Raw genomic sequence first — 13,799 nt, forward strand, 5'->3', positions numbered from 1 at the left:
AAATTCTGTGTTCCTGTTGATGTAATCTTTTGTTGGGTACCCATCAAGGATATTGTAAAGAAAATGGATGTTTGTGCTTCATTTTTCAAATACAATAAGCACCATTATCTCCATGCCCATGTTATGCAATTGAATTTATTATTTCTCTCAGCAAATACCTATTTTTAATACAAATAAATCATTTCAATTCTTTATGTTTATTCTAGTCACAGAGCAAACAAAAGTCTTCACATACCCTATGACAGTAATAAAGTGGACACTCCTTCTATGATTTCTATGCCAAATCCCACAAAGTGAATGTTATGATTATTTTCATTTTACCAATGATATATCTAAGATTCTCAGAAGTTTAGTAATTTGATTAAGGTCATGGGACTAATTGGGGATAGATTGACCTTCTAACCCAGATTGTTAAACTCATAAAATACAAAATAGTTGGTTAATTTTAATGAAGGTAAAATTTTTTAAAAGTAACTATTATGATAATTAGAATCTGAAAAAATATAGACTGTGATAGTTTAAGTCAGAAAATTCAAAATAGCTTCATAATGATATTTTATTACAGAATATGCTATTGGAAATGGTAATATATTTATAGAAAGATGAGATAAAAAAGATACAGCTAAATATCTGACAAAGCACAGATATCCTAAAATATTGTTTAGATTCAGTTACTAACTCCAAACAATGTGACAAATAATATAAAGTACCAATAAGTGATGAAATAGGTATAATCTTTTGGGAACATTTACTGATTATTTTTCATTTCTCTTAAGTTTTGATGCACTCAATTAGGTCAGCATGTCCCATAGAAATATGAAGTGAACTACTTTTCTAATAGTCACAATTTTAAAAGGTAGAAGGAATAACATTAATTTTAAAGATACATTTTGTTTACCCAGTATATCCAACTATTATCATTTCAACAGGTATCAATTTAATTATATTTTGTTCCTTTTTTCAGTTTTCTAAATCCAGTATATATTTGACATCTTAATTAAGTATTAAATTTTTACCTGAAATACTTGATCTTGATCTGCATTTGGATTTCATAAAATTCACAGTGTGAATATATATGTGTATATATATATATATAGGTATATATATATACCTATATATATATACCCACATAATTAGTTTCAAATACCTTAAAGTTTTGTAATAATCTATTTAAGTACTAGTTTTGAGACTTAAGCTTAATTGAAAACAGTTAGAATTAGAAATTTAGTACTACAGTGGCAGTAGCCACATTTCAATTGTTTAGTATCTACAACAGCTAGTGGCTATCATATTGGATTCAGTGCCCCAGAGAAGGGCAGGTCTGAGGATGACAAGAGACAATAACAATCAGAAAAAGAAGCTGGCATTTACGTCAGTGTTACATGAGGCTAGCCTTGTCAAGAAAGAACAAGGACTTCTAAATTCCAAAGCTACTTCTACATATCAAAAGCAAAATGTGAAGATCTAAGTATTTTCAATAATAGGAAAATGGATGTCTGTGCTTGATATTTCAAACTCATTGGGAACCTTCATCACCGTGCCCATAATAGAAAGAACACTGGACCTAATATAAGGTACAGGATGACACCACCAACCTAGAGGAGGGGAGGAGACTGGAGGAGAGGAAAAGGGGGAGGAGGGCAAAATGGCAGCTGTGTACACTTTGGTTAGAAACCCTTTAGAAGGAAGTTGGTCATTGAATATAAAAAAATGTCGAGGAGCTTGTAGCTCACTTCTAGTTTGAAACTGGGAGAACTTCCCCTCTCAATCCATGGCAGGCAGGTCAGAAAGCAGAAAGGACAACTGCTATGACTCAGCAGAGCTGAAAGGGCATAGCCCACCTGGGACTAGAAAGAAGGAGTGCTGGAGATTAAAGGGTCTGAATTCACCTGTGAGTTTAGACGGATCAAGTCAGCCTGGGGCCACAAAGACAGGAGTAGTGGTTGTCAGTAGGGTATCAGTGACACAGCAACGGAGGCCAACAAAGACAGAGAGAGCACTTTGTCAGAGTCCTCCGTTCACTGCTCTGATGTTGCCTCCCCACCTCAGCCATGAGGTCTCGCAGGCCTCCATCTAGACCCCTGTGTTGTTCTGCCAGAAAAGGAACAGTGAGAAAAAGAGAAAAACTGAGAATGTTTTCGGGATTCTTCCTTTCCCATGCTGTTCCTACTCTGAAAGGCAGGTGCTCACAATGAAGTTTAGATCCACTATGGAAAATAGAGTAGCTTCAGGCTTTATATAATCCAGAATGTAGTAAATTAAATTAATGACTTCTGAGGGGGCAAAAATATGTGATACTTTTCTTCACCTATCGTAAGGCCCATGACAGTGCTCCTATAACAAAGGAGAGGCTCACAAAAAGAAAAGCATAAAAATTGTATTGAATCAAAGTTTTAAGTTACATGGGAGACTTCGGAACTGAGGACCCAGTGATTCAGGGAAAACAGTCTATTTTTATGCTCAGATTCAGTGCAGAATAAACAACCATGTAGATGTGATTGCATAGAGGGGTATGATCTAATGTGACAGACTCTGTTAGATTCTTCTTGGTTTCAGCAGTATTCCTTTCTCTATGGTATTGGCCAGGACCCCTTTGTAAGGAGGGTTTCACAGTATAAGGGGGATAATGACTTTTCTAGGTTTTATGACCCACCTTGAGGAAGAAAAATTCTGATTTCTATGAATTGTTTCAGGGGTAGGGGGAAGCAGAGGGGAGACGGGAGGGCAGGAAAAGGTCAGAGAGAAATCATGCTTCTGAAACCTTCTAATTTCCTTTACTTCAAAGTATTAAGAATGCCAAAATGCTATGCTTTGGTGTATAATTTTCTGAACCCTAACACTTCAATATACTATCACTTATTATACTACTATCACCACCTCCCCTGAGAGGTCTGAATTATGTGAATATAAATATGTTTTCTAAAATCCTTGGTCTTTCCACTACTGCAGGGCCTTCCATCATAACTGTTATTGCATGCACTACCAGATACCTTTGATAGCAGTCTGGAAAACCTAGCAATGTGGATAAGAATATCAGGTATGAATGCAATGATAAGACGTTCAGAACACTGCACATTGGCTTGGTAAATAAACCCCTCATTTTTTTTTTACTGTCACTTTACCAAGTTGCATACAGATCTCTTCTGGAGTGCCAGAGGATCACATCCTTGAAGTTGTCTTATTTGGGAGAAATCTGTCTATAAACCAGAAAACTAATATGACAGATATCAATGTAAAAATTGAAAGTGATCTTGACAGGATGGGATGTTGTTTTGAATGCAATAGGAAATTTCAATTTTTGAAGAGTCTCAGAAGTCCAGGATAAGGGAAAATAGGTAGGCATTGATCCATGTAAACAAGTCATGGAAGACTTAGTTTCTTATACCACCATAGATATAAATATAATATGACCAATAATGTTTTGAGGTTATGTTTTAAGAAATAAGTTATGTGCTTTATTAGATTGTATTAATCAAAGTTATCAATTTAAGAGATCAGTTTAAAGATAATCCAGTCCTAACCTGGCTAAGATATTGAGTAAAGTACAGAGTGCAATATGGAACAGTCCACCTGACTCTGGGTGGGGCAGAGGATCTGTATTCTGCAGAGCTTAATTTGGGGCTCTGAATTTTTGGAGAAGAATGAGCATATGTTAAAGTCTCTATTTTGCCGAAGAATCTGGCCACTGCATTATTCTCACATCAATAGATGAAATCTAACTTGTGAATCTGTAGGAAGAAAGAGGTAAATGATAAAAGTGTACATAATAATCACCAGCAAATAAACAATTATGGATAATTTCAGTTGCAGTATTTAAAAAAGGAGAAAAATGTCAAAATAACATAGTGAAAAATGAAGAAGCATGAAAACAAGAGAAGGAATAAAGTCCTCCAAATGCTCAGCTACAGGACCATCTTAAACCTACCAATCTTCATTCACCAGGTTCTGCCCCCAGTATGAAGATTCTGGGCCTGTTATGTTTTCATGTTCTGGCTCTGACTTAACCCCTACAGTTCCTGAGAACTCACTGTAGATATTACTGCACTCAGTACTCTACCTTTGCCCTAGAATTTAATCCTTCCAACACATGTGGCAGTATTATAATGATCACTTGCATTTGATACCTAGATAACCTTACATGAGTTGAACACTTCACACAGTGGCAGTGCTGGGATTCAAACCCAAATCATTCTGGTTCCAAAGCAGAGTTCCTAATCACTATGCCATGGTTATCTCTTCCTATGGAACATTTTTATAAATATTAATTCAGTTACACATTAAATAGATATTGAGTGTAATAGTTTTCTATTGACATAATGACAAATTACCACATATGTAGTGATTTGAAACATCACAGATTTATAAGAGTTCTGTATCTCAGAGTCCAACATGGGTCTCCCTGGACTAAAGTCAAGTTGTCATCCAGCTGCAAACCTCAGGGTGTTCTGAGGAAGAATTCATTGGTCACCTTTTCCAGCTCTAGAGCTATCTCTGCATTCTTCCCTCCATCTTCACAGGCAGTACCATTGCATATCCATATCTCTTTCTGACTACAGCCAGGGAAGAATCTGTACTTTGAAGGACTCGTTTGATTAGAGAACACATTCAAAGGAAATAGTATGGAACCCAAAATAGGTTCCTAGGATGAATGCATGGACATTTTTAGGGGGCTGACATTCTTCCTAGCACAAGTGCCTACTCTGAAACAAGCATTGCTCCTGACAAAGAGGACAAAGACAAGCTAGTGTATTAGTCAGCTTTTTATTGTTGTGACCAAAGGATCTTCCAATAAAAACTCAGAGGAGGAAAAAAACTTATCTTAGCTTACAGTTTTAGAGGTTTAGTCCAATGGGGACCAGCTCCATTGCTCTAGGCCCAAAGTAAGCCAGAACATTATGGTGGAAGGGCCTGGCAGAGGAAAGCTGCTCCAGTCATGGTGACCAGGAAGCAGAGAGAGAAGGTGGAAGGGCCATAGGGAAGATGAACCTTTCCAGGGTACACCCCCAGTGACCCACCTCCTTCACCTTCAGCCATGCCCCATTTCCCTACAAGTTACCACCCAGTCAGTCCACTTGAACTAAGATGGACTGATGGATTACTGCTCTCATAATCCAATCATTTCATCTCTGAATATTCCTGCATTAACACAGGAACTTTTGGATGACACCTCATATCCAAATCATAACAGCAAGTAAAAAAATACGTTTGCAAGATAATAACAGTGATAAGTACTTTCAGACAATAAGTACTTTCAAGAGTGATATGTACTTTCAGACAATCAGAGTTCAAAATTTATTTTCACCCATCCACGCCATTCATGCTTCATTCATTTAATAATTTTTGAGTGGCTCCTGTGTAGAAGATCTTCTATGTATATCAGGGAGAGTAGTGACTGGATAGAAGTTCTGTGCTAATTGGCTATTCTAGTGGAGAGAATGATTAAACATAGGTACATGCAAATGGAAAACATGATTCAGGTAGTAACAAATGAAACAAAGAAAGTATTCTATGCTCTCTCCCTTGAATATCTGCTTTTACCTTAATTCATGCTTTTGTTTAATAAATCTAGTGTTTATCTAGTGTTTACTATGGGTCAGGCACAGTGCAAAACACAAGGCATACAGTGAAGAACCCAGACTTGGTTTATATATCCTCACTCTAATGAAGAAAACAACTAAAATTAATAATAACCACAGATGGTGGGAAGCACTCTGACAGAAGACAGAGTTCTTTGAGAGCACATTATAGGATTACCTATGTTGTCCTGTGTCTAAGATAGCTCCCGTGGCCGTCTTTTCCCTTACCTGGAGCTGTAGTATTTATTCTTCAAAATCAAGCCTTAGCTGCCTTCTTGAAGAAACTCAACACTGATGCACAGGAGATGCTTAACAAACATTTGGGTTTTTAAAAAATTTATTTTAATAATAGTATTGTTTTATAAATAGTATAATAGATTCTCAATCTATTCAAAATATAGATCTTTATTATAACAAGTGAGTTAACTCACATGACAGATATAATTTGGGCATAATGATTATATTTTAGTCAAAGTAAACAAATATGCAAAATATGTATGTTAATTATTGTATATTTGTATAAACAAAAAGAAAATGTGCAAGAATATATACCAGGTTATTAACAAGCAGCAAATGATCAACTTTATCCTTCTGCACCTTAGTGCTAACAGTTATTTATGGAATAGGTGCCTGAGAACTATTAATATGGCTAAATGAGTTGGCCTGTAGGGCAGTGAGCTTCCACTGACCCTTGAGGACTGAGTGAATACTGTCCTGCTCAAATCATATCATCTTTCTGTTTGTGTTTATTTAAGCTACATTTTGACATCTGCTTAATCAAGATGGTTTCATAAGTGAATTAAAAACCAAGAAAGCATAAATAATAAATTCCTGTCCTGTATCCAGCTCACTTAATAGATTATTATGCCATAATTTCCTCTTCTGCAAATTAGGAATAATAGACTTTCTGTAAAGATAACACAATTAGCCTGGTTAAAATGCACTTGGTTTCATAAAGTACTATAGGGTTGCCAAGTACAAGTGAAAACTCTAATTTTTCTTTTGTTATATCCATGCTAGCTGATTATGCTCCAGAAAAATCTGTGCATTATAAATAACTGCTATGATCTGCCTCCAAGTTAAATCTTTCTTTATACATTCTTCTGTTGACAGGCATCCATGCTGATTTCATAATTTATATGCACAATGAAACCCATTACTCTGTATAATTGAAATGCACTAATAAAAAAAATCTGTAACTTGAAATTCTCATAACCCTGGAAATTAAGTCACCTTCTCGTCTTCCCTTTGCATCTGGACATGAAGTGGGATCTGATAGAGAAAAAAACAACAAATTCCAGGCTTTTTCTGATACAAAATCTTTTTCATTAGTTTTGAAAGTGGCCATATGGTGTCTTTGGGTCCCATATAAGCCTTGTTTAAATCATTAAGGTAGTTTAGGAGAAACTTCAGCACATTATAGTACAAGCTCACAGGTTACTATGAGTCTCCACAGTTTGAACAGGTAAAGGCTGAGCTGTATCTGAGATGGCCTTTGGGGATAAGGCAAAGCAAGCCTTTATCAAAGTCATATAGATTCTGTAGGAGGTTTTGTACATGAACCACACTTACCCTACTTTCCCATTTCTCGCTAAGGGTGGAGTATAAATGTAACCTCACTCCTGTGATATTATCGTGGCTTTGTTTCTCCTGTCTTTAATTCCAACTCTCTTATGTTTACTGATATTCAGTTTTTGTCCATCAACCATTGCTCTCAACAATAAATCAAGAAGAAAGGAAAAGTAAGAAATACTTAGGTGCTTAAGTACCTAAATATCTTCCCCTTAATTTCCATTTATATCTCTTCTTTCTCAACAATGCCATCCCAATAATCAAGCTGTATACTCTTCCTAACAAGCTTTACCTTGGTTCTGTTTTCCCATTTTTAAGATGAAGAAGGTAACAATGGTAACTAAATTTCAGGGATTTTTTAAAAAAGAATTTAATAAGATAATGTAATATATTTAGAATTTTTCCCTGCATAGTGATCACTCATTAAATGATGACTATAACTAATATTAGTGGTATTAATATTATTCCACTGTACCATATTTGTTTTGTCTTAGTAAGGATAGGCAATCTTTAGAGTTCTGACAGATGTGAAAAAAGGCTAAGGTAAGGAACTATCAATCAGTCCTCTAACTATATTAAAGGAAATCTTACAAGCAGTCCAAATCCCACTCTCCCTTCATACAGAGGAGACATCCAAGGAATAACTGCCTTTGCTGCATCACTGGAAACCTGATGTGGCACGATACCCCTGCCTTGGTAGTCACGAAGGCAGAACTCTTGAATACATTTAGAATGACAAAACCATCTTTTTCTCTTTCTCATCTCTTCCTATTTCCCTGTCCTATGTGCTGATCCTTGTAACTGAAATTATTAAGCTCTACTGAGCACTGGCTTTGAATATACAGAACTAATTTTGAAGATCACAGGCCAACATGGGGACTATTTAGTTTTTAAGGGTTTTTTTTCCCTTTAAAATATTGGGAACCAGGATAGATTGCAAAGGGTTAGGACTTGGCTAGAGACAAAAATTGTATCATTTGTACTCTTCAAATATTCATACTGCCTCTTCTGGCAGCTAACAGGGCTTCACACTTTGCCTAGAGAGGGGAAAAACACAAAAAAGATAATTACAAAAGTTCGTAGTGTTCTAAAATGGTTGCTGTGATCTAAAAACTTAAATATTTTGGTCTACTCCCCTAGGCAAATGCATTTTTTATTCAACTCATGGCAATAGTCAGGTGATTATATACATTTCTAGGTATCTTTCTGGGCATATTATCATTACTGCATACTTACTGACATTAAAACCATAAAATTTGATTGTGCTGGTAAAGCTATCTCTTTTGTAATTACTTTCCTATTGACTATAATAATAATTGACACTTTTAGTCGTCACATTTGCTTATGAAGTAATACATGATTTAAATATGAGCAGGTGAACTCTAGAGCAAGTCAGATTAGGAATAGGAACAAATGATTCTTGAGTATGGTGGCACATAATTTTTCATTCAGTACAATCAAATAACACTACATAGTCTTCATTAATGTGTGTGAACATGCCAAAAATATAAGTATCTATTTATTAGCTGATACATTTCCATCATATTTTTTTTGTTATTGCCGTCCTAATTTTTGGCTGATAAATTTACAGAAAGTAATTTCACCATTTCAGATAAAAACATAAAAATAGACCTTGGCACTGTATTGACTCTTAAATTCCTTCTTCAAAGTAATATCTGTTTGTTGGAAATTGCTCCATTTTATTTTTTTAAGCAATATTCACAGTTCTTATTTTATCCAGCATGCGTCCTTTCATTATGACATATAACAGTGAAAACATTATAGACATTATCAGTTTTCCCCTTCTAAAAATATTGTTAAGATCACGCTAAAATGTAAATTCAGATAATACAAGAAAAGGTATGTTAACAATTTTTTTCTTTTCAAAAAGGCTACCTAGAATATCTGTGCTCATTGTTCCTAGGTGATAATAATTGGCCAATAGTAAGAAATGGTCACAGCGAGTAAGTAAAATTAAATAATATCTAATCTTAAATTGTGCTTTAATGAAACTTCAGTCAAAAAAATTCTTAAACTACATTAATTGAGCCATATAGTTGTATATATGTCTGTAATATTTATGTGTACATACATGTAATATGCTATGCATAGAAAAAAAGAAAATACCATCAAGGAAGGTCATGTTTTTTTACTCTTTCAGATGTACATTACCAACACAATCAAAGCCAAAGGAACCAGACTTGCCAAGCCAGTTCTATGCTTGGGATTAATGTGTTTGGCTTTTCTTACTGGACTCAACAGAGTAGCAGAATATCGAAATCATTGGTCAGATGTGATAGCAGGCTTTCTGGTTGGAATATCTATAGCAGTATTTCTGGTAAGTCAAATTTATGTAGATACTATTGGGTTTTAATTAACATGAAAAACTGCCTATAAGAAAATACAAGAGAGAATTACTGAGTTTGTCTAAATGTGGCATATCACATGATCATACTTAATATTTTAAGTCATTCATTTCTTTTTCCTCTGACATATGTTCTGCTTAATGTCAGGTTGGGGGATGAAAAAATTAATTCTACACTTAAAGATGAATAAAGTATTTTCAGATAAAATGTATCAGGGCTAAAACCAGTCCTCCCTGGATAGATATAAAACTGGACTGACCGTATGGATATTTAAACAATTTCCTCTGGGCAGTTTATGTCTGGAGTATCTGAACAGTGCCTATTTGAATAATCTAGTGCCTTGCCCCATGCTTTCCAGGAACCAACAAGTCACAGGTGCTCTGACAGTGCCCGCTTGTGAGAAGGGTCATTTCATTTCGATAACTAAAAATTTGTGGAGAGCTTCCAAGGAAATGCCACCTCAAGTCATATTTCACCATATAGGGCAGAGAATTCTCACGAAGTGAGCCTGCCATCCATATTCCTATTTTAAAGTAACCTTGGAATATTTCCATAAGTTCTGGTGGTTGAAAAAATGTATTTGAGTCCAATATTAGAGTGTATCAATCCATTATAATTGTAGGTATATAACTTTCACCTGGATGACAAATTGTAGAGACTATAAATCAAAGCATATTTTTGCATGGACACATTATAATTTATAAGAAATACTTTATTTCCATTTTGATTGCATTTGAATTGCTTCTCACTCTAACCTGTCCTTCCTCAATCTCCTTCCACTATTCAATAACCAGTAAGTAACCAAAAAATGTATTTGAATCTTTCTAGTGAGCAAATGTTTAAGCACAACTTATGCACCTGCATATTTATTAGGTTATTTCTTCTGGAATCTCTTGTGTTAAAATGGTGACCATAATCTCTTCTCTATTCTACATCCTGTGCATGTGTGGGTTTTGTTTGTTTTTGTTTTTCTGTTTTTTGGTGATTTCACTCACTCTGAATCTCAAGGTCTGGGAGTCTTAGGACCACCCTCTGTTAAGAAAAAAAAAATCTGTGTTAAAATTAACCAAGCTTATTTGAGAAAAAAAAAAAAAAGAAGTACTAAAACTGGATAGCATCTCAGAACAAAGTTGGTTCAGAATGCCCCAACATACCATGGGTACAGGTTATATTTACACCCAGGGAACAGGAAGTGAACAGTGCCTTGGTCATGTTTTGGCAGTGTTCAGCCTCTGATTGGCTGGAGGATCAGCTGTTGTGAATGGTTAGATTCCATTCCTTGGTACAGTCCTATAGATTACATTGCAATTTGTTTATGTATCAAGATAGGCTACAGTTCACTAAATCCAGAGGCCACTTTGGGTCAAATTTTATCCAAGTACAGAAATAGCCTTAAGCTGAATTTATCAATTTAACACCTTTCTCTTGCTCTTAGAGACATCCTGTTGCCTCCTGAAAAAGAGCCCACACTTGAGCCAAAACCTTTTCCTCGCTTTCATTCACCGCATTTTTAAACTAACGTTTCAAAGAAACAAACCAAACAAAAAAACCACCTTAAGCAAATCTTAAAGTATTCCCAGGCAAGGCAAAGAACACACCAACAGTCAAAATTTCAGAGCACAGGAACCAGATGTGACTGCTGTGCTTCAGCTTCTCAGGCCAGATCATCTTCTCCAGCATCTCATTAGCCTTCCTATTGACCTTACTGTGGCTGCTGCCATCTTCCCTCTAGTCTCTAGCAAACTTCCTAACACCTTGCAAAGTCAAAACAGGAACCCTGGCACCTTCCTAGCTACCTACCAGGTAGAGAACCCTGTGGTGAGGGTTGAGCTCTATAGTGGATCCTCCTTGTGTTCAAGACCTTTGTGTTGTACAGACTCAGAACATTCCAAGAGGGCTCATGGAACATTCCCCCATGCCCAGGAAAAGGACTTCATGAAAAAGTCATGCAAAATCAATACTTTCACCATATAATAACTACACATACATTTATGTGTTTATTCACAGTAGTTTGTGAGTGTGAGTGCCTACAGGTAACAACCACTGTGCCAAGAACTGGAGATACAAGGAAGTTCAAATAAACATGGCCTATCTCTAGTAGGAGTTAACAGTCTGGTTTAGGAGAAAGACAATAACAGTCCTATTATTCCCTTAAACATCTTCTCCCTTTCTTCCATCATAAAATAAACATTTACTGAGTCTCTGTTCTAATCCAGGCATTGTTCTTGGTGCAGGAAACAAATATCCAAAAAAATAAATCATCCATGTACTTAAATAGATAACAAGTCAAAAAAAAAAAAAAAAAGAAAAACAGGCAAAGAGTTTTGCAGAGGGTCAAAGGTAATGATATAAGTACCAGTACTCAGGAGATAAAGTTTGGGATGAAACATAAATCCAAAAAGGGAAGGTGGTATTTCAACTTGAAAAGTTTTGGAATGAGAGTCAAAGAGCACAGTGCACAAAAGCAACATGAAATGCTTCAAAACATTGGCTGCATGGAGCCCAACTCTGCCCTAGACACAGGGTGCAGCTTGTTTATGAAAGAGCATGACCTCCTAGAATGGTACCGGTCCTCCAGCACATGTAACAAGAGGCGGGGTGGAACAGGACACAGACAGTGTATCCTGAATGGCCTTGTATGTTACAAGAAAAATCTGGGCTTTTGCTTAAAAATGTGAGCGATTTAGGATCTACTGTCAGACTTTGAGTTAACTGAAACAAAAACACAGCATGATTGAAGCCCAGTTTCTTCATGAGCTCAATTTGTATCCTTAAGTAATTTTATTCTTTCTGAGCCTTAGTGTCTCCTTTCAATGAGGTGAATCAGAGCCTCCCTAAAGATCAGTCTTTGGATTTACAAAGATTAAATGAGATAGAATATGTTCAGTGAATGGCCACGTGAATGAATGACATAAGTTCCATACACGATAGTTTGTCTTCTCACATTTCCTTTCACCTTGTGATAAAATTTGTGCTATGAAAATATATTTACTGAAAAAGAAAACTCCAGGTGAGGATAGAGAAGAAAGTTTATGCAGACCCAGGAAAATAACATGGCAAAAGTTGGACCTCAATGGCACAGAGAGAGGAGAGCATCTCCAGGAGGGATCGGGGAGGTGGGATGTTTTGGAGCCTGAGGGAACACTGGAGTTGATATGGCCAAGGCACAGGGAGCAATCTGTGATGATTCCTGAGTTTCTCATTTGGGCAACTCAGTAGAACATTTATTTTGAGCAATGACTCCAGCTCTGGTTTGTAATATCCTGGGGAGCTTCCAGTTATCTTGCAGTGTGTGCAGGATTATAAAATGATTCCAAAACAAAATTAACATTAACCCGCTCCAAGCCTCTGACTCTTGGTTAAAAGAGCCCCCGCCCCCTCCAATCACCCAGACTCTATGTCTAGCATTTGCCTTGACTCATTCTCCTGGTTCTTCTCCCACAACCAGTGATTCATCTAGTTCAAGTTCCTTTCCACTACAAACAGTATTTCTTCCATATATTATATCTTTGCCCTTTTAACCAGAACCTCTCAATCTAGAGATTATTGCTTCTCACCTCTGTTTTATCAGTAGGTTCCTAGCCGCCTCCTCCCTTCAGGCTTTCTGCCAGTACCACCCCCATTCTACTTCTGTAGACTTATAACAACTCACTGCCAATAACAAGACAAAAACAAAACCTCTTTCCTGCAGCATCAAATCCACACTTCCATCACCTGCTCTCTTCCTAGTGAAATTTATTATCCTCTATTTACTGAGTACAGAAAGCCTGCACCTTGAATCCAATCAGCTTCCTGCTTTCTCAGAAGCAAGCTTTGACCATCCTACATATATGCCTTTGTGGGCAAAGCAAGGAGTTGTAAGTCAGAAAAACCTACATCTGAGTGCAGCCTTTGCCACTTGTTGTATGACCTTGTGCAAGTCATTGAGCCCCTGGTGACCCCTAAAACAGCAAGGTCTTCCCTGAACCATGTTTAAAACATGACTCCTCCCTTATTTTTGATAAAACAGTATTAATCAATTGACAATTATTATTCAACTAGCATTTTTTTTGTATGTTGCTAGACATAAGGATTCTACTCATTACCCTTGAAAAAAATGTTTTGTTTTGTTTTTTCCTACAGCACTCCAATTCTTATGTCACATCTAATGTTTTTTTGTTTTGTTTTGTTTTGTTTTTGTTTTGCTACCAGTCACTGGAGAATGTAAGCTCCCCAGGGAGAAGTCTGTTTGCTTTGTTCATTGCATATCCTCCATGGCTAGAACAGGATTGGGTACCAAGGAGGT

At 36.4% G+C, this 13,799-nt stretch overlaps 1 protein-coding gene across 4 annotated transcripts in view; it reads left to right on the forward strand.

Annotated features, from left to right (window-relative positions):
* Positions 1-13,799, forward strand: part of Plppr5 (phospholipid phosphatase related 5) — a 244,821-nt gene that overhangs the window by 206,444 nt on the left and 24,578 nt on the right. For 3 of the 4 annotated variants that reach the window (XM_048814394.1, XM_048814396.1, XM_015500850.2), the window contains one exon: positions 9,310-9,486. The exons of the other annotated variant lie outside the window; for it this stretch is intronic. In XM_048814394.1, the coding sequence (XP_048670351.1) occupies positions 9,310-9,486 (177 nt within the window). The remainder of the gene's footprint in view (positions 1-9,309; positions 9,487-13,799) is intronic. 4 annotated transcript variants of the gene reach the window in all.

This window comes from Marmota marmota, unplaced genomic scaffold (assembly GCF_001458135.2).
Source record: "Marmota marmota marmota unplaced genomic scaffold, marMar, whole genome shotgun sequence".
NCBI classification, from domain to species: Eukaryota; Metazoa; Chordata; class Mammalia; order Rodentia; family Sciuridae; genus Marmota; species Marmota marmota.